This window comes from Euprymna scolopes, chromosome 39 (assembly GCF_053919585.1).
Source record: "Euprymna scolopes isolate OS-2025 chromosome 39, ASM5391958v1, whole genome shotgun sequence".
Lineage (NCBI taxonomy): Eukaryota > Metazoa > Mollusca > Cephalopoda > Sepiida > Sepiolidae > Euprymna > Euprymna scolopes.
Genome location: NC_136520.1, coordinates 39,440,927 through 39,467,691, shown reverse-complemented (window position 1 = coordinate 39,467,691; position 26,765 = coordinate 39,440,927). Strand labels below are relative to the sequence as shown.

The following is a 26,765-nucleotide window of genomic DNA, read 5'->3' as shown; positions in this document are numbered from 1 at the left end:
CGAAAATACATCGAGTAGAACAACTGTCATTGTGTTTTCAAGCTACAAATGTCGGAAGATATAATCTACATTTTGCGTGGCACTCATAGTGATCCGTGCTGAAATAATAACGGGATTGTATTACTGTACACACAGATTCGAAAAAGTTGTCAAAAAACAAATATATAACAAATAAATGTTATCAAAGGCAAAATAAGTTACTTTTCTACCAAACTGGATATATTTTTTGTGTTTTTATTCAATGTAACATGTTTATTCAGCTCGAAAAACATGCAATGTTTACCGATGTATTGGAAAATTCAAAATGGCGCCCACTCTTTAACATGGTAAGTTTGGGAAAAGGTGTTATAAATAATAAACTAGACAAAATACTATTTAAAAAACACCGAATATATGTCAACTTATGTCACGGTAACATATAATGAGCGAATTTCTAACAGTATTTTGTCTAGTTTATTATTTATAACATCTTTTCCTGAACTTACCGTGTTAAAGAGAGTGTCGGGCGCCATTTTGAATTTTCCAATACATCGGTAAACACTATGCTTTTCGAACTGAATAAACATGTTACATTGAATAAAAACACGAAAAATATATCCAGTTAGGTAGAAAAGTAACTTATCTTGCCTTTGATAACATTTATTTGTTATATATTTGTTTTTTTGACAACTTTTTCGAATCTATGTGTACAGTAATACAACCCCCCCCCAAAAAAAAAACACATAAAACTTTAATTAAACTTGGAAATTCGATTAAAAAAATAGCGCGGATCGATCACTATCTGCATTAGCACCTTTTGCGTTTCCACATGTCCCTAGCGAGCGTATGAACTCTTCGCCGTCTACTCTGTGAAAAATGCTACTTTACCCAATTTTGCGTAACAATTACTTTTAACATTCCACTTGATGGAATTTTTGTAATTTTTTTGATATATTAATATTTTCGACATGACAATTGCGCAATATTGTTTTTGCTTAAAACAGCATATTTATATATATTAAAAAAAAAAAACAGTTTGTCGATTATATCTTAACAAGCACCTTACGTTATTTTCGTATAAAGTTTTATTATTACGTTAGCATACAAAACAATAAGAGGACAAGAAGTTAAAAAAAAAATCAATTGTTTTTTTTTTGGGGGGGGGGACGTGAGAGTAAAAAATACTTACTTGAGATTGGTATATGCAATAACATCAAAGAAAGCGGGTACGCAGGTTGAATGGTCCCAGGAAGAAGAGTTTCTTTTTCATCAAACAGTTTTGTTTCCTTCTAAGAAACTTTTAAGAATAAAGGTGTGTGTGTGTGTTTTATTATTACCTCCGCCCACCACCACCACGCTGTCAGAAAGTTTATTATTATTGCTATTGCCCTAATTCGTTATGCGCAGAGTCACAGGTAAAGAGAAGACTTCGTTTTTCACCGGGTAATATCTACCCTTATTCTGACCGAGAGTAGATTTGACACGAGGTCGGTTTAACGTGCACACTGCACCTGTGTGTGTGGAAGGGGGGGGGGGAGTCCAGCTTACCCTCGAAAGAGGGGGAGGGGCAGGGCAGGGCAGGGCAGTCTAGGCGGGTACGAAAACCGCGGGTGAGGACGCCGACCGACAATAAAACCAATTGCCCTGCCTCCCTTCAACTTCAGAAGGAGAAGGTAATACTTGGGAGTATGGTCTCCTGAGATCGAGCAGAACAGCTATTTCACAATTCCACACGAATCTAAGCCTGAGGACACGTGCGAAAAGCGTGACTGGGTTTAATGAAAGGAGGACGTTGAACCCAACCAGTTGCTTTTAAACTTACTACGAGAAAGGAAGACAATGAATCTCTCGACGTATGAGGGCCGTAAATTCAATGTTATACTGTTATCAATGTTTGTGTCGCATGTGTGACACAAGGCCTGCCTTGCTCCCACACACACACACACACATATATATATATATATATATATATATATATATATATATATATATATATATATATGTCTTGGAAGTTTTTAACCTTTAAAATTATGCACAAATAAATAAATATATATATATATATATATATATATATATATATATATATATATATATATATATATTATCATTCGTTAGAAAACTCAGTAAGTCATTCATCACCTGCAATGCATCAACTTGCTCTCTCGAATTCACTATAGTATCAGTCAGTAATCATTTATTTTTTTAAGGGATCATCACATCAGTTGTTTACCATGAAACACTGTTTCGGGGATTTAAACACAATATATATATATATATATATATATATATATATATATATATATATATATATATATATATATATATATATATATATATATAAAGAGAGAGAGAAAGAGTGTGTGCACATTAACAAATTAATAGGTGTGTTTACTTGCTTTTGCAGCAAGATATGGACACAAAGCCGGAAAAAAAATGGAGGAGCAGCTAGCTGCGCACTCAGCTCTCCCCAGAGGAGGACATTCCAGTAGTCAGATACAAAAATAATCAAGAACGGAACAATCGGTATTCTGCGTTAGGGGAGCTTCAGGTGATCAGTATTAAACCAATCTCGATCCCGAAGAAGGAAGGGGGTAATGTCTGGGAGGCGTTCACACAAAAAGCGTCCGCGTCCCTTGTGTCATACCCCAGCTAGATAGGTAAGCATTACCTGTTAGGTATTACCTTTCTGTTCATAAGTTGTGTGACATGAGGTGAGTTTATTTACTGGTAAACACGCACATTAATCTAGTCGAGGTTGACCTACGTAAATAGAAGGCCATTCTACTATAATCACGTAACCTGATGACGTCACAGAATAAAGTACAATGGTTAGGCGATAGACTATTATTAGTAATAATAGTCTATAATAATTTATTACGAGGATTATATGAAAACGGGTGCATTTTAAAACTGATAATTAAATATACACTTAAAGAAAAAAAAGCCTATGTCACGTGTCACGGTAACATATTGAATAAGTTTCTAACACTATTTTTGTACAATTTTTTAGTTTGAACTCATTTTCCTAAACTTAACGTATTCAACAGCGAGATCGCCGCCATTTGTCTTTTTCAAATATATCGATAAACACTATGATTTTCGAACTGAATAAACATTTTACATTAAATAAAACTAATTAATATTATTATAAAAATAAAATATACAAAATAATGTTAGAAACTCGCTCAATATATGTTACCGTGACATAGGCTGACATACATTCGGTGCGTTTTTAACGGTATTTTTAACTCATTTTCCCAAACTTACCGTGTTCAAAAGAGTTCGGCCGGCGCTGTTTGTAATTTTCCAATACATCGGTAAACACTATGTTTTTGAGCTGAATAAACATGTTAAATTAAATAAAAACACTAAAAAATTATCCAGTTGCGTAGAAAAGTAATTGATCTTGCCTTTGATAACATTTATTTGTTTATATGTTTGTTTTTGACAACATTTCGAATCTATGTGTAAACCCGAAAAATCTGTATACACATACGTATATTTCCTTATGTTATCAGTGGTGACCATTTCTATACACGCAACAGCGAGCGTATTTTTGCAGCAAACAAGTAATTTTTGCAGATATTAAGCCATGTAATTCTATATGTTATCAGTGGTGGCGCATATTTTTGACGCACGCGCGCAAAAAAAAAACGCGCGCTTGCGCGTACAGAAATGGCCACCATGGCTGGAAAATTAAATCTGGAAAACTTGTTCGCCAAAGATTACTACACTGTGTGAGAAGGCAGTTTGGTACGCAAGTGCACATTTAACGACCATCGTTTACGCTACCGCGTAATTTCATATTTCGTAGCGGAAACGAAGGCTGTAAAATGGTGAAAAATAGTCTCAGGATTCAAGTGGTTAATACCATGCAAACGGTAAATTTGCGACGGAAACATTTATTATATTCTTTTAAATCATACCGAAATCTACAAAAATATGTTTTTCTATACGAACGTGAGACGGGCCTTAAAGTAAAATAATACTAATTTTTTTTTTATGCTTAACATGTTCAACAATTTCAAACTGATATAAAATATTGCATAATAAAATAATTAAATTTAAACAAAAATCATTTTTCTTATTTCGAATTATTGGTAAATGTTTCGTTTAGGTCCACCGCCACAATTTTCTTAAAAATGACGACATGTAAAGGTTTTCGACTATGCTGAATACGAAAATCGCATTGAAATGTTGCAGAGATAAGTAGTTATCAAGATAGAAAAAAACGCATTATGCACGGTAATTTTGGCGGCCATTTTTTTACGCGCATGCGCGCGCGCCCTAAGCATTCAGAATTTTACACGAAGGAAAAAAACCAAGATGGCCGCCAAAATTACCGTGCATAATGCATTTTTTTCTATCTTGATAACTACTTATCTCTGCAATATTTCAATGCGATTTTCGTATTCAGCATAGTCGAAAACCTATAAATGTCGTCATTTTAAAGAAAATTGTGGAGGTGGACCTAAACGAAACATTTACCGAATTATTTAATCAAGCAAAAAAATTATATTATAAATAATTCGAAATTTAAATTTTGTAATCAAGTAAAAAATGACATTTTTTACTTGATAACTAAATTTAAAAGGCTATTCCCCCCCCCCAGTATTTAAGTTAAATTCAGTTTTTATATTTTATTAAATTGAGAACCGTAATTCGCTAGACTAAGTTTGAAAAATTTACTAATCAAGTAAAAAAAAAAAATGAAACTTTTACTTGATCGTACTTGTACAGTTTAGTCAAGACATTAAAAAATGAAAATATCGAAGAAAAAAAAAAGTTATATGATACGTATCTGTTTTGGACTGAAGATATACGAAAAAAAAATCATTTAATTTGATGAGTAGTTTTTTTTACAGCGGAAAAACACGTTCTTATGAGAGCGCGTTGAAGTCAGCCATTGTGAAATTTGCTGAACACGCCATGGGGAAATAACTCATGTAAAGCGTCGATACTCCCTCCCCATTTTTAATTCTAGCTTTTCTTCCTAAAAATTAAACCTTTTGATTGTTATCATAACAAATTGTTTTTTCGCTCTAAAAAGAAGAAAAAAACAAAAAAAAAACTACTTAATGAAATTAAGTGAATTTTTTTTTTCGGAGAATTTCGTTCCATAACGGATACGTGCAAATATAACCTTTTTTCGATATTTTCATTTTTTTAATGTCTTGACTAAACTGAACAAGTTCAAAATAAAAAATAAAAAAAATGATTTTTGTTTTAATTTAATTATTTTATTGTGCAGGTTGAAATATGTTAAACCGGTGCTGCTGAAATAAGTAGGTCCCGCAGACGAACCTCGTTCTGACATCGGAAAATTTAGGTTAACAACCGGTGAAGCTACCGCAAAGTTACCCTTTTGAATGAAGATGGATATAAACAATATTTTAAAAATTAATTTCTTAATATTACTTAAAAACAAAATGTAAACATATATAAACAAAATAGTTTAGAAAATATTTTTTTAATTTTAAATAAAAATTGATTGTAAAGAAATTTTTTTGTAAATAATTATTGAAAAATATTGCAAAGTTCTTTGGAATAATAGGGGCGCCTCAACACCCACTTCCCAAAAAAGACAACAAACGAAAAAAGTGTTTTTAATATTATAAAGCGTCTTTTTTTTTTTTTTTTTTTTAATTTGAAACACAAGTAGTGGCTAGTTGTTAACTTAAACAACAAGGGAGGGTGCATGTGGCAGAAATTCTTTTAGGGTTTAAATGTATTGTAATGTTTTTATTGGAGTCGAAAAACGTTTTAGAGCCGCCATATTACTTCATATTTACTAGTCTCCCCACGAGGGTAGAGTTGACGCAAGGTCGATTTTTAATGCAAAGCATTTATTACTAAAAGCATTTATTACTAAAAAACGGAATGGTGAAATATAAAAGCAAGTTAAGCTAAAAATAAATTTTTTTAAAAATAACAAAAGAAAAAAAAATTCAAAGAATTAAAGAAAGACAAAATTCCGCTTGTAAAATATTTTTTTCTCATAGAAACGCTTTCGCTTCTTCATAACTTTTCCAAAATTGGCTCATGCTTCCTATATCCATCGAAAGGGTCAATAATGGTAAAAGCATCGGTGTCATATGTCACGTGACCTCACTGTTCAGATTTTTCAGAACGAGGCTCGTCTGTGGGACTTACTTATTTCAGCTGCGCGGTTAAGCCTGGTTAAAAAAAAAAAAAAAAAAAAAAAAGCCCACTGATATCGACCCACTGCTACGAATTCGGAATAGGGGCACGTGAGCGAGAAAAAGGGAAAGTAGTTCAGGGAGACCTCTCCTGCAGGAGAACCAAAAAATAAATGTGACGTGGGGGGTGGGGTGGGGGAATTTGTAGATTAAATACCGAATGGCTTCCTAAATTTTCTTGATGTGTTACTGCACAAGTGCCCACTTTCGCTAATCACTTCCTCCTCCAAATTGTGATTTTACGAAGAAGAAAAAGAACAATTAGAATTTAAGGTGAGAGAGTAGTTTCGTATAAAATTTAACCTAAAATAATTCCCCATTTCTTGAGTCAAGTTAGTATTTTCAGGGTAGTTAACTAGTTAACTTTACCACTAACCCTAATTCGGCGTGATCAAATCGTAAAACCATACCTAAGAAATAGACCATCCTAAATAAATAAACAAAAGCGCACAGGATTTATCTCCCTTAGAAAAAGTTATCTGTCCTAAAGCGCTAGAATGGCCTGGAAATAGGGGATCATTTTACGTAAAAACTGATCCCCCGATATAAGTTCTTTACAAAAACAATGTTTTCTATTCTGTTACCCAAAAAAAGATTAATATTATTTTTCAACTTACCGATTTTCTCTGTTGTTGGTTGTGAGATCATCATTTTACTACCAAACGCCGATGATAGGTATTTTCTTTCTTAAACTTAAAGATCCCATAACTATTTATTTGAATATTCATGTTAAGTCTGACGCCATATTCAAGTTGACATATTTTCTATTTCTCGTCCCGAACTGTAAGTTACTAAGTTTTGTCCCCCCCCCTCTCTCTCTCTCTCTCTCTCTCTCTCTCTCTTTCTCTCTCTCTCTCTCTCTCTCTCTCTCTCTCTCTCTCTCTCTTTTCTTACGGGACCGTGAGTCACCTGCAACGTGATACAAGAATCTGTCGGGTTGAAGAATAAAAAAGGGGGTCTCCAGGTTCCCTGGTGATAAAAATATGTTGAAATGAATGCGTGGAGTACATGTCGTTGCAAGGTAAATTAAGTAATAGAAAAAAGAAGAAGAAAAAAAAATAATAAATCTGTGTAGGTCAGAACTGTATGATGAGTTCGTACAAACTGCTTTTAAATAATTTTAATTCAGAAATTCAAAAAGAATTAAAACTCGAAAAAGAAAAAAAAAAAAAAAATAAGGTCCTCAGCTAAATCACCCCTCCCCCCCCCCTAAAAAACGAGATTCTACGTTTGGTAAATGTGTAGTTTATCAGCGTAAATTATTTGACAGAAAAAAACTATAAAAACTATTTCTTTTTATATAAAACACGTTATTACACTCAAGGGCCGAAATACCCCCCCCCCAAAAAAAAAAAAAAAATTTCATTTTTATTATTATTTTCATCATTTTTTATTAGACTAAATGTACGACATTTGAGGCCGCCGTATTGCTTTTAAAATTTGGCCTTTCTAAGGTTTGACAGATTGGCCTTTCCAGGCCAAATTTGGCCTTTTTTACACCCTTTATTAAAACATGATCACATGAAAGCGTAAAAAAGGCCAAATTTGATTTTAAAAAGTCTAATCTGTACAACTTTAGAAAGGCCAAATTTTAAAAGCAATATGGCGGCCTCGAATGTCATACATTTAGTCTAATAAAAAAATGAATTAATTTTTTTTCTAGTTTTATTTCAGTCTTTGGGTCTAATAATGTGTTTATATAAAAACAATAAAAAGTTTTTTCAATTTTTTGTCTGTCAAGTAATTTACGCCGCTAAACTACACGTTTATCCTACGTTTTTAAGGAATTACGGGTTTGTATTACTGTATATATAGATTCGAAAAAGTTGTCAAAAAACAAATATATAACAAATAAATGTTATCAAAAGCAAAATAAGTTACTTTTCTACCAAACTGGATATAATTTTCGTGTTTTTTTTTTCAATGTAACGTGCTTATTCAGCTCGAAAAGCATAGTGTTTAACCGATGTATTGGAAAATTCAAAATGGCGCTCGACTCTCTCTTTAACACCGTAAGTTCGGGAAAAGGTGTTATAAATAATAAATTAGATAAAATACTGTTAGAAATTTGCTCAATATATGTTACCATGATATAAGTTAACATATATTCGGTGTTTTTTTAATAGTATTTTGTCTAGTTTATTATTTATAACACGTTTTCCCAAACTTACCGTGTTAAAGAGAGATTTGGGCGCCATTTTGAATTTTCGAATACATCGGTAAACACTGCATGTTTTTCGAGCTAAATAAACATGTTACATTGAATAAAAACACAAAAAATATATCCAGTTTGGTGGAAAAGTAACTTATCTTGCTTTTGATAACATTTATTTGTTATATATTTGTTTTTTGACAACTTTTTCGAATCTATGTGTGCAGTAATACAAACCCGGAATTACTTATGAACACCCTGAAAAACTCGTTGGAAGGAAGGATAAATTGTTACTTCAAATAATGACTTTTAAAAGGTAATTGAGTATGCTGAAACGAATATCATATTTAAATTTTGCGCAGACAAGTAATTTTTCGGATATTAAGACAATTTTCCAATGCATTACTTAATAAATACATTTTTAGTTTGCCGAGACCTCGGAATTCACCTTTAATTTGTCGACTTCCCCCGTTTTTTTTTTGGGGGGGGGGTACGCTGAGAACGAATATCGCATTTATTTTTTGCACGAACGTGCAGTTATCCATATTTGAGGACATTCAGTACCCAACGTAATCCTTATCATTTTTAATGGTGGCCATCTTGTTTTCCAATAACGAAAAAACGCCATAAGAAGCTAAATATGGCATATGTAACTGAAATCCCCTTTCCCACCACCGGCGTTGGCGCAAAAAAAGTAAGGTTTATTGGGAGGGGGGGGGGGTAAATTCCAAGAAATCTTGAGCGAAAGGAAAGGACATGAAGACAAGACCACAAATTAAAAATAGTATTTAGAGAAATATTTATTAAAATAAATTAAAAGTTAAATATTACCTTTCGCTACAACGGAACACCGACCACTAATTTTTTTTTCTTTTTTTTCAGGGATATTTGATATTGCTGGCCACAAATCTGATAATCAAATCCGTCGCAAATTGATGGTTTGCATGGTATTAATCCCTTTTAATTGATCTAAAAAAAAAAAAAAAAAGTTTTCATGTGCGGTTTTCAAAAGCATATTTTGTTTTTCGTTCTTTTGGGGGGAGGAAGGAGGTATTCAATTATAGAACTTGTGTAATGTAACAGATGCTTATGCAGTTTAATTAACCATTTTTTCATAAGTAACGCGCCAACATTTACCGAGTAGAATACCATTTAACATTTCGCCGTGGCCGCCACAACACACCCGCCCCTGCTCCTCTACAGCCTTCCCCAAATGTAAACACAGAATTTCTGTGAAATGTTAAATGGTATTCTACTCAGTAAATGTCGGCGCATTACTTATGGAGAAGCGGTTAATTAAACTGCAGAAGCATCTGTTAAACTACACAAGTTCTATAATTGAATACCCCCCCCCAAAAAAAAAACGAAAAACATAAAATATGTTTTTGTAAACCGCTCGTGAAAACTTAGTGACAGCAATATTTTTACTATCGAATGAGGTGAAAACTTTATTTTATGAAAAATATTTCTTGTCATTTAAAATGTCCGCTATGTATTCATGCACCTTCTGAAACTTCAAGTGACTACGCGCATGCGCCCATTTTAGTAAGAAAATGAAAAAAATGAATATAATTAAGAAAGTGAAAAAATTAATGTAATTAAGAAAGGGGAAAAAAATTGTCCGTTTTGATATCGGAAAGCGGAAAAATATCCAGAAGGGTGTGGTGGGGGGTCATTTCGGCCTTGAAGCTGAAAAATGTTTTGGGGGCCATGTTTTGGCTCTTTTGGCTCCGTTGGGCTCTTTTTGGCATTTTTTCCTAAATGGGAAACAAGATGGCCGCCAGCAAAAACAATAGTGATTACATTGGATACTGAATGTCTTCAAATATGAATAACTGCAAGTTTGCGCAAAAAATAAATGAATATTCGTTCTCAGCATACCTGAAAACCTTCGAAAGTGGAAAATTAAAAATGAATTCCGAGGGGTCGGTAAACTGAAAAAATACCTAAATGTCAGTGGCGTTCGCCATTCTTAATATGGGGAAGAGGGAATTTTTTGCAACACGCATGCACATTAATACTTTTCAGTTGGGAAAAAACATAGCCACCAGTAGGATTATATTGGATAAAAAAAAGGTCTTAATATCCAGAAAACTACTTGTCTGCCTAAAATTTCAGTTGGGAAAAAACATGGCCACCAGTAGGATTATATTGGATAAAAAAAAAAGGTCTTAATATCCAGAAAACTACTTGTCTGCCTAAAATTTAAATGTGATCTTCGTTTTCAGCATATCCGAAAACCTATTGAATTCGTCAGATGAGTGTTAAGGTGGAAAGAAAGTAAAAAAATACCAGATAAATGGTACTTTTAACTGTAAGACAACGCCGACCATTCTAGTTTGTGTTTTGGGGGGTTTTCAAGGCTGCTGAAAACGAATCGGGCATTTAACTGTAATAAAATATCTTGGACAATCATTTCAACTCCCCCAAATTTACCTTAAATTTCGGCGGTCGATAATGCCAACTCTCTATGTAAGCAAAATCTGAAACATTTTGCAAAATAATATACAGTACATAGAGGTAAATCACTGAAAATAATATTCAATATTAAAAATATATATATATATATATTAAAAAGTTTACAAGTTACAACAAAATAAAATACGAGTCCCAAAACCATTAAAGAAAAACACCACTGCAAGAATGGGTTGTTAGAATATTAAAAAATCGGGTTTGTTTTACTAAACACATAGATTCGAAAAAGTTGTCAAAAAACAAACATATAACAAATAAATGTTATCAAACGCAAGATAAGTTACTTTTCTACCTAACTTGATACTTTTTTTTTTAGTGTTTTTTATTTAATGTAACATGTTTATTCAGCTCGAAAAACATAGTGTTTACCGATGTATTGGAAAATTTAAAATGGCGCCAGACAGTAAGTTTGGGAAAAGGAATTAAAAATAAAAAAAAAACATGCAAAATACTGTTAGAAACTCGCTCAATATATGTTACCGTGACATAGGCTGACAAATAGTCGGTGGGTTTCTAACGGTATTTTGTATATTTTTTTTATTTTTAACTCATTTTCCCAAACTTACCACGTTCAACAAAGAGTTCGGCGCCGTTTTAAATTTTCCAGTACATCGGTAAACACTGTATGTTTTTCGAGCTGAATAAGCATGTTACATTAAATAAAAACATTAAAAAATATCCAGTTAGGTAGAAAAGTAACTTATCTTGCCTTTGATAACATTTATTTGTTATATATTTGTTTTTTTGACAACTTTTTCGAATCTGTATCTAGTAATACAAACCCCAAAAATCTATCTAAAAATCGAAATGTCTTGACAAATGAAATGATCCTAAAATCACAAATATCATTAAAAATTAAAATCTCATAAAAAACTCAAATCAAAAAATTATTTAAAAAAATCAAATAAAAGTTATTAAAAAATTAAAATACCAGTAAAACATTGGAATGCCATTAAAAAAATCCCAGAAAAATATCAAAAAACCAGTTAAAAAAAAACTTAAAAATAAAAAAGTTTTTAAAAAAGTCATTACAAAAATTATAAAAAGTCATTTAAAAATCGAGTAATTTAAAAGATCAAAAAGTCATTAAAAAAAATTTAATGACTATGTTTTTAATGAATCGTTAAAAAATCAAAATGCCACTAAAAAAATATTCAAAAAAATCCAAAAGTCCACAAAAAATTTCCACAAGTCCTAAAATGTAAAAAGGAGAAAGTCTTAATAAAAAAAAATAAAAAAGTTATAAATAAAAATCCAAAAGTAAAAAAAAAATAGTCATTTAAAAAATTTAAATAGTTATTAAAAAGATTGCAAAGTAATTTATTAATGATTGTTTTGGTTGTTTGGTTTATGGCATATCAACCCTTTTTGGGTTATTCAATACCGAATCTTGCCATTTTGGGAAAAGTTTTTATGCTTAAAGTTCTTTATATCTTCAAATTCATATTGTTTGGTTTGGTTTGGTTTGGTTTGGTTGTTTTGTAGAGGAAAATATTTGTTTTTGGCTTTGCAGAACATGATTTCATTTTGCAAACGGAAAGAAAAAAAAACACAATAAATCAATGTTTGGTGTATTTTGAGCCAGGAAGCAGGTATCTTTGGACAGCCTGATCTTGTAGCACCAGGAAATTTAATAATAAAAAGTTTAAAAAATAAAACCCCAACATAAACTAATCTATTTTTAAAGTAGATTTACTTCTAGTAAAATACATCTCTTACCTTTCAAGGGATAATATCCAAACATGGTATGGAAGTAGTTTTCTAGGGATATGTCATCCGGATAACCAGCCACAAGTTTGAATTCAATATCTTCAGTAAAGGAATCCGAGAGCTGTGCACCCGAAATTAAAGAATATGGATTCTTCAAGGTTTTCAGTGTCTTTGGAAATGTCTCGATAATGTTCCCCATATTTTGGGGGTATGATTTGCGTTATTGTGACGCAATGCAGTTAGACAGGTTTTCTCTATGCAAAACTGGAGATTTAGTTGGTTTGGTCACATTGAAAAAAAAATGGATGAGAGTTCTTGGGTTAGTAGATATAGTAGACTCAGTTGGCAATGAAAGACACGGAAGGCAGATTTAAAAAGAGTGATAAATAGTCCAGTCAACACATGCTAACATGTAAAATGGACGTTAAAATGATGATGATGATGATGATGATGATGATGATGATGATGATGATGAACAACAACAACAAGTTAAAATGGTACTGATAAGACGTTCGCTGATAGAAAAACATATTTTGATATTCCCATCAATAAAGTTTGGCCTCTTGAAAAGGTCAAACCTTTCAATTGTGATACCATCAACGTTGACCGCCCCTACCCCAGCCCCCTTCAAGTGTTAGGAAGAAAAAAGGGGGCAGAAGAAAGTCCAACAAAATAAAAAAAGAATGAGGAAATAAGTTTATCAGGTGGACAAAGGTATACGAAATGTAGGTGCTTATTCAGATTGGCACTTATGGCAATAAACAAAAATGGAGAAAAACATTTCATTCTGTACCTGCTTGCCACAGAATGGAGATGGTATATTCCAAAGATCACAAAATTTGATCAAGTAGTTTTTTTTGTTGTTGTTTTGTTTTTTCAGAAAACAAATTTGCTGGGTTTTTTTTACCGATATATGAAGATCGAACCAATTTTAATATTCTTCAAATTTAGTTTTTTTTTACTTAAAATGACCCTTCTAAAAAATGTTTTCATAATTTAAAATTTTTATTTTCTAGAAAAAAATTTTTTTTTTCTTTTTAAATGTACGTTATGTCAATAAATTATTGTTTGATTCTAAATCTTACATTTCGGTTGTCTGTCTGACATTATCAAAAAAAAAAAAAAGTTGAAAAGAAAATCGGTTGTCTGCTCTTGATTTTACTATTGCCATTATTTTTTCCCCACTTTTATGGACACGGAGTGAAATTGGATTTTCTTGAATAAAAAAAACAACAAATTACTTGATCAAATTACATGATTTTTGGAATATTTCATCTTCATTCCATGAGTGATACGTAAATCATACAGACTTTTTTGCATTTTCTTTACTTTTAATTGGCCATAAGTGCCAATCTTAATAAGCACCGAAATATGTTTATCAGTAGAACAATGGAGAAGTTGTTCACCGGGGTAGACAAAGAAAGCTGAATGGAATTGTTAGTCAGGGTATGGTGAACAAAAAGCCCGACATAAAAGGTAGATGTATTTAAAGTTAGGTGGTTGTAGGTGTGGCCGTGAATTTTGCAACAGCTGCCATGTGAAACAGATAAGGCCAGTTGTGTGTTTCATTCAGTCGAAGGCATATCGTGGCTCAGAGGAGATGGCAAAATGAATTGATAAACCGACTGGTGAACTCAGCTTTGACAGTGCATGTAGATGCTGACCTTAATTTTTTAGAAAATCGATAGTGTCAACTGATATTTACAAAAAAAAACAAAATGTCCGAGTCTATTTTTGAAAAAATAAAATGGGTGGGAGTTCTTGGGTCAGTAGATGTAGCAGGGTCAGTGGGCAGTGGACGGTCAAAGAAAAACACAAATGGAAAATAGATTTAAGAAGAGTAATAAATGATAACGAGATGGGTTAGTGTGAAAGTGAGTTTCTAAAACGCATCCAACACATGCTAACATGTAAAACGGATGTTAAAGTGCAGATGATGGTTATGATAACGCACAACAATAACTTAAAACGGCAGTAGATGTAGATGTGGACCTTAATGTTCAGAGAGTCGATGGTGTCACACACACACACACTCACGCACACTCACGCACATACACAGTACAACTGAGATTTATAGAAAGTGTCAGATGATGGTTATGATAACGCACAACAATAACTAAAACGGCAGTAGATGTAGATGTGGACCTTAATGTTCAGAGAGTTGATGGTGTCACACACACACAGTACAACTGAGATTTATAGAAAGTGTCAGAGTCTGTGTTTTCTTTTGCTTCTCTTGTTTTTTTTTATAGTTAAGACCTACTGTGCTAATGTGAAAGACCACTACACTGCCATTTTTTTATACTTGTGAACCTGCACGCCGCCCCACCTTGCCAGCCACCAGAAGAGAAGATGAGAGAGAAGAAATCGTGGAAACGGTGTTGGAAGCCGGTGGTGATATTGTTGAGTGGGATAACATATGGTTTTATCAATTGGACTTGAACTTGTTGTTTTCTTTTGTTTCCCTTGTTTTATTTTATTTTTTTATGTTTGTGAGACAGTGCACCCCCGCGGCAGTCGCCAGTGTGTGAGAGACGACGACATTATCACATCATTATTATTTTATTTATATACAACATAATCACGTTGACACACTAGTTCTCGTCAGGTCACCAAAGTTAAGCAACATTACGCCTGGTCAGTACTAAAATGGGTGACTATTTGGGAGCTCCGCTTATCTCAGCATTGTTTCCAATTATCCTGGACCTCTCCTTACTCTTGGGTTCAAGCAATGCCGATCCAGGAGAGGTGCGGTTGGAGATTGCACACCCCTAGCCTTACCATTTACATGTGCAGCTACCCTTATAGAGGGTATCGATTGTCTCTTGAGACTGAATGGAGGCATCGATTATTTTATTTATTTTATTTTGTCTTTATTTCATTTAGAGATTGATCGTAGATATGAATAATCTGAAGTGTGTCAAATACAATCTATTTCAATTCCAAGCAACATTCAAATAATAGTAAATGGAAGTGTTAGTTGTTACATAGTAGGAACCCTACGTCAGTAGTGATTAAGTAAACTAGTGTAGACTTGGACAAGAGTCACCTTTAGTGCATGTCATGATAATCTTAATCTGAAAACGAAATCATTCCCAGAGATGAGTGATGTAAAGATGAAGCTGGGAGCCGAGGTTAAAAGCCCAAGATCAAAACAGAGAGAGAATGAAAAATAACATCACATTTTTTAGCGGAGATAAAACTAAGGTATCAGATCAGTCCCTCTATGGAAGTCATGTGAACGAGACACCACTAATGATATAGAAATAATCTAAGTGGAATGTTACCTTGGTCTCTGCTCGTCTGCATCACTCAGTTCAGTAAGTTAAAAAGCAAAGTTAAGAAGTAAACAATTAGCTAAGGTAAAATTAGGGACTACTATTTCGGATTATGATTAACAGGGGGTTGTGGGGAGTTGAGTAGCGAGATGTTTGTTCACATTACATTTAAACTTTTGCATATTAGTACAATCAAGGAAGCAGGAAATATGGAGGGAATTAAAAATAGTGGTAGTAGCAGGGTTCCCTGGCATTTCCCAGGTCGAGTAAGGAATTAAAAAATAAATAAATTGGTAGTTGCGGGGGGGGGGGGTCAAAACAACATTGGGCAGTTTAGGTGAAGAGAGATGTTAAAAAAATGTGGTAGTAGGCAGGCAGGCTTGAACCCCCGTAATGCGAAGGAGAAAAAAAGAAAACGTGACGTCTCTGCCGATGTTTCCATCGCCCGACTAGAAGTTTGGAAAGTCAATCCAATGACTTGCAAAAATGGCAACGCAATAAAACGTTTAGGTTGAAGGAAAAAAGTTTAGGGTGAAGAAAAAAAGTTTAGGGTGAAGGAAAAAGTTTAAGGTGAAGGAAAAAGTTTAGGGTGAAGGAAAAAAGTTTAAGGTGAAGGAAAAAGTTTAGGGTGAAGGAAAAAGTTTAAGGTGAAGGAAAAAGTTTAGGGTGAAGGAAAAAAGTTTAAGGTGAAGGAAAAAAGTTTAAGGTGAAGGAAAAGGTTTAGGGTGAAGGAAAAAAGTTTAAGGTGAAGGAAAAGGTTTAGGGTGAAGGAAAAAAGTTTAAGGTGAAGGAAAAAAGTTTAAGGTTAAGGAAAAAGTTTAGGGTGAAGGAAAAAAGTTTGGGGTGAAGGAAAAAAGTTTAAGGTTAAGGAAAAAAGTTTAAGGTTAAGGAAAAAGTTTAGGGTGAAGGAAAAAAGTTTAAGGTGAAGGAAAAAGTTTAGGGTGAAGGAAAAAAGTTTAAGATGAAGGAAAAAAGTTTAAGGTTAAGGAAAAAGTTTAGGGTGAAGGAAAAAAGTTTAGGGTGAAGAAAAAAGTTTAAGGTTAAGGAAAAAGTTTAGGGTGAAGGAAAAAAGTTTAATGTGAAGGAAAAAAGTTTAAGGTTAAGGAAAAAAGTTTAGGGTGAAGGAAAAAAGTTTAAGGTGAAGGAAAAAAGTTTAAGGTGAAGGAAAAAAGTTTAGGGTGAAGGAAAAAAGTTTAGGGTGAAGGAAAAAAGTTTAATGTGAAGGAAAAAAGTTTAAGGTTAAGGAAAAAGTTTAGGGTGAAGGAAAAAAGTTTAGGGTGAAGGAAAAAAGTTTAAAGTTAAGGAAAAAAGTTTAAGGTTAAGGAAAAAGTTTATGGTGAAGGAAAAAAGTTTAAGGTGAAGGAAAAAGTTTAGGGTGAAGGAAAAAAGTTTAAGGTGAAGGAAAAAAGTTTAAGGTGAAGGAAAAAGTTTAGGGTGAAGGAAAAAAGTTTATGGTGAAGGAAAAAGTTTAAGGTTAAGGAAAAAGTTTAGGGTGAAGGAAAAAAGTTTAAGGTGAAGGAAAAAAGTTTAAGGTGAAGGAAAAAAGTTTAGGGTGAAGGAATTAATGTTTTTGGCAAATTTTTCGATATTTGTCGTCCAAAGGATCAAGCTTCAAAATGATACCGATCTCGTGAAAATCTCGTCACTTCTGTCGAAACTTTTTGCGAGACACACAAACACACACATGCACACACACACACACACACACACACACACACACACACACACACATTTTTGCCCTTTATATAATAGATTACACTCTATATAGGCAAGTATATATGTGTTTGTGTTTTTATTCATTTTTTATTATTTTTAAAGCAGTAATCTACGGACATGCATGTTTCGAGGTACTTACCTCTCTTCAGCGTAGCTTGACTGTGTCTCTAGGAATTGAACCCTGAATCATATGTATTACCGTCCGACGCATTATATATGGTCCAGGGTTCGATTCCTAGACACACAGTGAAGCTAGAGCTTCAAACATGCATGTCCGTAGATTACTGTTTTAAAAATAATTAAAAATAAATAAAAATATTTTTTGTTTACGTCCAAATAAAATATGGACGATTTTCTAAGTAAAACGATCTTCGGGGCGGAGACGCTATTTAACTGTATTTATCTTTAGAAGAAATCAACAAGAAATCTACATATATATGTATGTGATGATTGCTACTTCTTGACAGAAGTTTTCCATCTTTTCAGTTAAGTGTTGTGCGTCTGTGTGCATGGAGGTGACTTTTTAATCCAGCTTTAGTCCTACATGAAAGTACACATATGTAACATAAAAACTTTCCTTCTTGTAAAGGTGATCGCATGATAATACTGTGAATTCTCGAATGTTGTGTCAGGCCACTTTTAGATTTAGCGTTGCCAGATGTGCTGTAAAAGCCTCCTGTTATTTCTGTCTTTGTGTTATTTCAGGTGATTTACAAAATCAGCTTTTGATAAAAGGTATCTGCCCCATACAGTGCACTTCTGTTCCTGTTGTAATTTCTCTGACATTGTATTTTCGTCCTGCTTTCTTAAAATATATTTTAAGACAGCAAGATCTACACGCTGCTCTTCAAAAATCTTACAACTCTCTCTGATGGTTTTTCTCCACAGTGGTTGATCTTTCACAAGGGCTTCTCAGTTATGTACATCCATCTCAAGTATTTTCAAGTTGTTTTTCAGCGAATCCTTAAACCTTATTCTTGGTTTCTCACCATAAAACAGTTGTTTAGGAAGTCCTTTGTCCTCCATCCTAACCAAGTGTCCAGTCTAGCGCATCTGATTTGGAATGATTTTTATTTCAATACTAGAACTATTTGATCGTTCAAGAACTACAGTGTCAGGCGTTAGAGTTCTCCAGTTAATATTAAGTATTCTCCGGATACAACTTTGATGAAACCTTTCCAATAACTTGAGATGCCTTCTATATGCTGTCTAAGTCTCCGACCCATATAGCAGCATAGTGATAATGCACAAACACTTAGCTTTGTTTTTGATGACTGACCAAACACATTTCTCCAGTTTGCCAAAAGCAGAACTGGCTTTAGCTATTCTGTGATTTATCTCAGCATCAAACGTACAGTCTTTACTCAGCATGCTACCCAGATATACAAAATTGTCAGTGACATTTAACTTCTTACCATCAATCAAAATGTTTGGTTCAACATATGGCATTCCTATAGGAGGAAAATAGATAACATATGTTTTCTTGAGGCTAATTGTAAGTCCAAGAGCTTTACACGCGTCTGATAACTTGCCCCTAATTAACTGTGTGTCTGCTTCTGAATGTGAAACAAGGTCTGCATCATCTGCATATAAAAGTTCAAGAACTAGGTTCTGAAAAAGTTTTCGGCTTTGTGTTGAGATATCTAAGGTTAAAAAGTTTACCTGATGTACGAAATCAAAACTTCACCCCAATATCACAATTGTTAAAAGCATGCACCAGCATCACAGGGAAATATATGGAAAATAATGTAGGAGCAAGTATGTCACCTTGTTTCACACCGCTTTCAACTGAAATTGGATCAGAAAGAGATCCATTAAAGTTCACCCGGGCTTTCATATTATGGTGTAACTACTAAACCAACCTCACAAAACTAGTAGGACAGCCTAGTTTCCTAAGAATCTTCCAGAATGCATTGCGATTAATGGTATCAAAAGCTTTTGTCAGATCAACAAAAACTTGATACAAAGGTACTCGCTGCTCCATACATTTTTCCATTAGTTGTCACGTCGAGAATATCATGCTGATTGTGCCGCGGCCAGATTTAAAACTACCTTGATTCTCTGGGATGATAGCGAGACAAATCCATTTCAGCAAACGATTTAACAACATCTTTGCTAAAACCTTTTCCACTGCTTCAAGCAAGAAAATGCCTCCATAATGTCCACAGTCAGATTTTGACCTCCTTCCTTTATAAATTGGGATCACTATTGCATCAATCCAATCTTGAGGGATAGCATTAACATACCAAACAGCAAGGATGAGTGCATAGACTGTGTTGATAACGCTATCACCTCCAAATAGCAATAATTCAACAGGCATCCTATCAACTCCTGGTGCTTTTCCCTTATTAATCTCTGTTAATGTGCTTTTGGTCTCATCAATACTGGGGTCAGTCATCATCTCATCAACGACCTCCTTTTGAGAGAGACTATCAATAGCTATATCATTTACTTCAGACAGATTATCAAAAAGATACTGAAAATGTTCTGTCCATCGTTCCAAGATCCCCTGAGCATTGTTGAAAAGGGCAGAACCATCTTTGGATTTCACAGGTACCAATGTTGAAGGCTGTGGCCCAAAAGCTTGTTTGATTTTGTAATATATATTTTTTGAATCTTTGCAGTCATAATCTATTTAGCCCACCACTTGTTTTTCAATCGGCGTGTCTCGCGCTGTACTTTTAATTATACGTTTTTTTCTACATATTGATCGTCAGTGTTGTTGGACACACAGATAGGTTTGTGAACAATCTGAGTTAGGTCATAGGCCATGGAGAAATCATGACAGAACCTCCCCTCATCATCTGTTTTGTTTGAGTGGGCTAACCATTCGACATTGTGAACATTGAAGTCACCACAGATGTGAATATTAGTCGAAGGATGAACAGACAAGATGTGGTCAATTTTCTCAGAGATGCTCTTAAAAATAATAACCCTGCTGCTGTGGGGGCGATAGAGGGCAAATATAAATGTGGCACTGTGAGCAAGTATTACTTGGAAGCACATATAGGGCAAATTTGGGTCTTCTCTAGAGATGTCCCTACCACATGAAAAGCCATCCCTAATGTAGGCACATATTGCATGCCCGTGGCGATCTGGAGGGTCAGATTTTGATGTTAAATTAGAATATCCTTTAATTGCAAAGTCATCCAAGAAAACAGTCAGTCCAATGCCGGTTTTGCGCAGGAACAATAGGTCTGGTCTGGTTTGAGCACCTGTAATTGTATTCCAATTTCTGATTGGAGAATAAGACCTAGTAGTGAGGATGTATATTGGAACTTGGAGTTCTGGGTTTACTCTTGTATTGTTTTTTGAGACTTTTCATGATTGAATATGGGGATATGTGAAAGAGGCCGGCAGAATTGCTTAGAACAGTGCAGAGAGAGAAAGTAAGAAAGAAAAAAAGACAAAGAATTTTTTTTTTTTTTTTTGCAGACTATGCTGTAACATTACTCATTAATATGGCATCGAAAAACTCCACCAGAGACTACTGACTCCAGAATCCATCCAATAACTGGTAATGTAGTAGCTCCAGTACTTTGCACCTTCTTATAGGACAGCCTTCTTAGGGTTTAATCCTAGTTTAGGGTCCTTATCAGACAGATAACATCAGCCCAGTCAAAATGTATACCTCCAGCACCCTTATTAGTGACATGGCCATGAGGATAGGAATAGAAAGAGAAAACATTCCGACATCTCAAGCGATTGTTGATATAAAAGGTCTGCCAACCTAGTGTACAGCTTTTTATTCTCCCTTTGTCAGAAATATCACTAATTCAAGATGAGGACTGAGGGATAAATTAAGAGAAGCAAGAGTTATGAGGGCTGCCGAGAATGCATCCACAATGCGTCGTCTATTCGGGCCAAGATCAAAGTGTAGTATCTGTTCTTCAAATGCTACACTTCAATTTCTTGTTTTCTGTCAGTGGAGGAGAAATCCTTCATGACTGAGGCCATTTTTATATTTGTTCTTTATCTCCACGTTAAAAAACGACCCTGGTGCCTAACTCTGTCCGGGAGGGGGGGGGGCAGGCATTGTAAGTAGATACTCTCCATTAAAAAAAAAAAAAAAAAAAAGAACTAAGTATTGTACTTAGTATATGTTGTTCAGTTAAACTTTTTTTTTTTTTTGGTAGGGGGAGAACAACAATAGGTTTCCTCTCAATAGCTGAAATAAGGGAAAGTAAAAAAGAATACCCGAAATAAATACTCTTTTTTTTTTTTTCAATTCTTACTTGCTGGCCCGGAAATATTTAAGACAAAAAAATTAAATATTATATTTTAATTAATGCAAATTTCATCTTTATTATTATAGAGTCAATTTTCAATCGATTATTATATTGTACCTAATATTTAAGTAATGATTTCAGAAGTTAAAAAAAAAAAATAACTTGTGTGCCATCAGTTAGAATCGAAACCAATATTTTTTCAATAGCGAATCTCACAGAAAGCAAGGGAGATAAGTCAGTTTGTCATACAGAATCTGTCGCACAACTCTTCCACTTTAAAACATAATGAAAACCCATAATTAGATAAATTCTATTTTTACTCGTAATTATTTTTCTACTAAATGATTTTTCTGTAATTTTTGGCATTTATATTAATTTTGACATGACATGCAAGTACGTGATAGTGTTTTTACCTGAAATACATTTGTTCAAAATTCCATTATACAGCAAAATTACCGAGCCCATGTGTTAGTGCAAATGGAATAACCCTTCATAACTGGCATGGTGTTCTCGCATTTTTTTTACACCCTTCGTATGACGCTTCGTGTTGCAGCGACTTAAGATCTTCCAAAAGGTTTTTGACATGGATCCGTTTCTGCGCCTTTTCAGAGACGCATGTTATGATGACTGACTTTAACGAACAAACCTTCCATTGCAGGCAGATTTCTTGAAATACGTGGCCCAGGCTGTAGACATCAGAAGCTGTAGACGTTTTGAACTGGCATTTGACTTCCGGTGCGATGTGCTCAAGAGTCTCATCGTAGATGTCGAACACAACTCCCTTTAAGGTACTAGCACAGCCCAAATCAATGAACCTCACCTGATGATGAAGCACCGTTTTATCGACAAGGATATTATCCATTTTGATATCATTTAGTAGTACCCCCATTTCGTGTATCTTTTTCAGACCACGAACAAGCTGGACGCAGATATAAAGCCAAGACATTGTATCGAGAAACGAATTAGGGTCCTTCACCAACATGGAAAGCGTTTTTCCTTTGCCAAAAAATTCTTGGACAAGCAATGGACTAGCGTTCTGTGATTCTGCTATTATCAATCCCAAAAAGCGTGGAACCACTCCAGTCTTGGATAGATAGCATAAAACCCTTGCTTCATTATAGATCTCCTTTTTATCGTCAACGTTAAAGGATTTGACGGCTACCAGTTCTGAAGTTTGTTTTATACGGGCAAGATAGACGGATCCGTAAAAGCCTTTACCAATCTGCCATCTTTGAGATGTTTTAGTTTTTGAAAACAATATGGACCCAGCATCGAGCAACGGAAGTGGTAAAGATTCTATGCAAAGGCTTTTAATTTTCTTTTTGCACCGGACTTTTCTTAATTTGCAGAACATCTCTAGGATTTGAAAATATTTTAGTGCTTATGCAGAAAAGGTACCGTGATATTTTTCAATAGTATTTTCAAGTTAATTTCAAGCTTTACAGTATTTTTTTTTTATTAAATTGTTAGGTGAAAGTACAGAATTGTTACAAAATACCTTCCCTCCCCATGTTCAGAATGGGTTTCTAAATAATAATGTTATTATTTCAGCACGGTATCTTCTCTGCATAAGTACCAATATTTTTAGCAATTATTGAATTTATTTTATTTTTTAATAAATAAAAAAAAATCAATTGAATTAAATAGAGTTTGTTAAATCTATATATAAAACAAAAATTGTTGGTCTGTTCATATTTTCCCCATCTAATGCAGACTTAATTGCTTCTTTATGATTGTCATAGAAAAAAAAAACGTAGAGACTAGCATGCTCTTCATTGTAGCATTTTCAGTGTAAACCTGACTCTGGGACCAATCAAGTGTAAGGGAGATAATATCTCCTTGGAATTCTACAGCAGAAATAAAATTATTTTCGTTTTTTTTTTTTTTTTAGCAAATAATTTGAGCGATTATTAAATTAATTTTATTTTTTTAAATAAATAAGAAAAAAAATTTAATTAAAATTAAATCTATTATATAAAAGGGAAGTTGTCTGTGTGTATGTCCAGCTAAAAGTCTAAAACTAGAAAATAAACTCCCACAAAATTGGTATTTTCTTGATTGGCGTTGCCCCAGATGATATCTAAAATTAAAAAAAAAAATTATTCAATCTTTTACCTAAAACTGGTGCAGATTTCGTCCGGTAGAAGGAGTCTGTTTTCCGGTCACTAACTAAAGGGAAGTAACTGATTTTTTTCACTGAGTTAATTCCCTTATACCACTCATTCCGTGTGTGTGGGGAGGGGGTGCGCATCCAGTGATAGAAATGAACTAGGCAGAAGAGAAAAAAGAGCGGATGGAGAGGGCGAATAAGAAAGCTGGGAAGAGGGAAAGAAAGAGGTAGAAGTTTTAATAGTAATGTGTTACACGTTTGTCCTCATCAATGTCCAGGAGCCTGCTAGTCTATATATAAAACACGAAAATTGATTGTGTGTTCACTGTTCACACTTTTTTCAGTGAATGCAGGCTTGATTGTTTTGCCTTTATAATTGTTATAAAAAATAAAATTGGCGTCTGCGGGTATAAAATACCAAAATATCTCAGACTCCTTATTTTAAAGTCTTTCAATATTCAGACTGCCTGCTCATTCTTTGGGATCTATCAGGGTTGAAAAGTCAGAAAACAAAAAATCCAGTTCTGACTTCCATAATTCAAAAGTATCTGATTCTCACTCTGACTAATGTATTTTAAAATTTTCTGATATCTGGATTGTCTATTGATTCTTTGGGAGATTTTTATTTTTTTTTTTTAAATCCAGCTCAAGACTCCTTTTTTTTTAATTTTTAAATTGGTCCCGCAACAATATTTTATGTCGATGTCTCGATGCATTTCTATAAAAATTATGGTAACAGTTATTCCAGTAATTGTCTCTAAAATTGGTCACATTTCAAAATTCTACAGACTCACTACTGTACTTCCCAGAAACATAACATGTGTTTATAGACTTAATTTGCTTGACTTCTTGGTTCATATGATATGTTGGTCTATACTGGCAAAGACAGCAGGAATGAAAAGATACTTTGCAGGTAACCCACACTAGATCTCCTTTTTTTATATCTTGCCTCTGAAATTAAGACGTTACAATACATTGGCAGTCCCGATTCTGTTATATGTAAGTGAAACATGGATTATACATGGCAGAGTGTGAAAAGAAGCGTAATGTCTTTGAAATGAAATCTTTAAGAACTTGGAGTAATTTTTGAGATATGCTGAGAAATGCAGAGATCAAAAAGAGGCTCGATATTAACAGATCCATTAAAACGTTATTCAAAAAAAAAAGGAAAGAAAAAAAAAATGAAAGAAAAAAAAATTAACATAGTTTAGACATGTTTCTTGGCTACCAGACTGCAGCTATGTAAAGAAATTATATATATTAAAGAAAAATGAAGAGGATGACCACCAGATAAGAGTTGATACTGCCATGTCATTTCTGACAGCTAGAAGACTGGGCCAAGCCGGTGATAAGTAACAGAATTTTGTTTTTGAACGTGTGGTGAAGCGCTCCGGAGTCGAATCTTTTATAGATGTTTTCTGCCAAATACTTTATACATGTTGTCTATCTCCGATCCAAAGATCCATATAAGGAATACGCTGGATTTTATTGCATCGCAGTAGACAAGGGAGATAATACTGAAACTGACAAGTGTCATCGGATCATTCACACAGTCTTTACTGAATCTGGAATAAAAAAAAAAAGAAAAACAATAAGATATGTTTTTGTTTTGATAAAAACGTTACCTATTAATATTCTACTAGCAAAGTCCCGACCTTAACCTTTGACCTTGAGAAATGGTGTGCACCATCTCTAGGTTAGAGGCCATCATCATATCAGGTTTGGTGATGATTGCTATAATTGTGTGGACTGTAAGAGAGTATATATACATAGGCTATGACCTTAACCTTTGATCTTTACCTTGGAAAATGGTGTGCACCATTCTTGGGTAGGGACCATCATCATGCCAGGTTTGGTCTTGATCAGTTCAGAGATGTGGGTTGTAGGAGAGTATATATACATACGCTATGACCTTGATTTTTAACATTAACCTTGAAAGATGGTGTGCACGATCCCACGGTGCGGGAGCATTATCATGCCAGGTTTGATCATGATCAGTCCAGTGATGTGGCTCTAGAAAAGTTGTACACACAGACACACACAAACAGACACACAAATACTAGTACTTTATATATATATATATATATATATAAATTAGAAGCAAGAAAATTTGCACCAAAAAGAAAAAAAATCTCTTTAGGAACACAATGTAGTATGTGTTTTTATACTGCATTATAAAAGTATCTTGCCATGAAATTAAATTTCCATTAATAGGTTAAAAATAAAATGTAGTGTGGGTAATTCAGCTCTTGATTTCCGTTAGATCACTGAAGTTAAGCAACGTTGAGCCTGGTCAGTACTAAAATGGGTGACCATTTGAGAATTCGAGGTGTTGTATTTGCTCTCCACTTATCTTGACATTGTTTCGAGTCGTTCTGGATTTCTTCTTGCCACTGGAATCAGGCCATGCCGATTCAGGAGATGTGTGGTCATAGATTGTGCAAACATTGCCTCATAATTACACACACAGCTACTTTTACACGAGGTATCCATTATCTTTTGAGACTAAACAGAGGTTATAATGATTATGATGATGATTTAAAATAATTTAAATGGATTAAATGTGTAACAAAGCCGTTGAAACATATGCAGCAGCAGCAGCGACATGCCACACATGCAAATGACCAAGCCAATGCACAAGGTGACGTCACAGCAGAGAAAGAGAAAGGCAAAAAGAGGACAAATTAAAAAGGAAAGCATGTGGCGAGCGACCTGAAAGTGCATGTTGGCGTGAGATGGACGTGTGGCCCATGGCGGCATGAGAGACTTTTAAGCATGTGTCGAGAAGGCAGAGTTTTGTTAACTACATGGCAGACAAGAGGAACTTTGAAAAAACAAGGTTCAAGCGTGGTTTGGAAAGTACTGTTAATAAATGCCTTTTTGTTAAAACTGAAAAAAAAAAAGCCAAGTCGAATT

The 26,765-nt window shown here is 34.1% G+C and overlaps 2 protein-coding genes across 2 annotated transcripts in view; both read right to left on the bottom strand.

The window, feature by feature from the left end:
* The window catches only part of LOC145263767 (coiled-coil domain-containing protein AGAP005037-like), a 758,348-nt gene extending 756,865 nt beyond the window's left edge, over positions 1-1,483 (bottom strand). Inside the window, exon 1 of the mRNA XM_080120809.1 lies at positions 1,169-1,483. The gene's annotated coding sequence lies outside the window, so the exon portion shown is untranslated. The remainder of the gene's footprint in view (positions 1-1,168) is intronic.
* A 20,372-nt stretch (positions 1,484-21,855) lies between these two features.
* Positions 21,856-25,373, bottom strand: LOC145263945 (cyclin-dependent kinase 1-A-like). Its single transcript, XM_080121017.1, has one exon. It carries the CDS (start codon positions 23,091-23,093, stop codon positions 22,230-22,232), a length of 864 nt encoding a protein of 287 aa, XP_079977143.1. The 5' UTR covers positions 23,094-25,373; the 3' UTR covers positions 21,856-22,229.
* Positions 25,374-26,765: the final 1,392 nt, after the last annotated feature.

Bases quoted from the DNA above. Each gene is read 5' to 3' on its own strand.
- LOC145263945 (XM_080121017.1), bottom strand. From the start codon at position 23,093: ATGTTCTGCAAATTAAGAAAAGTCCGGTGCAAAAAGAAAATTAAAAGC.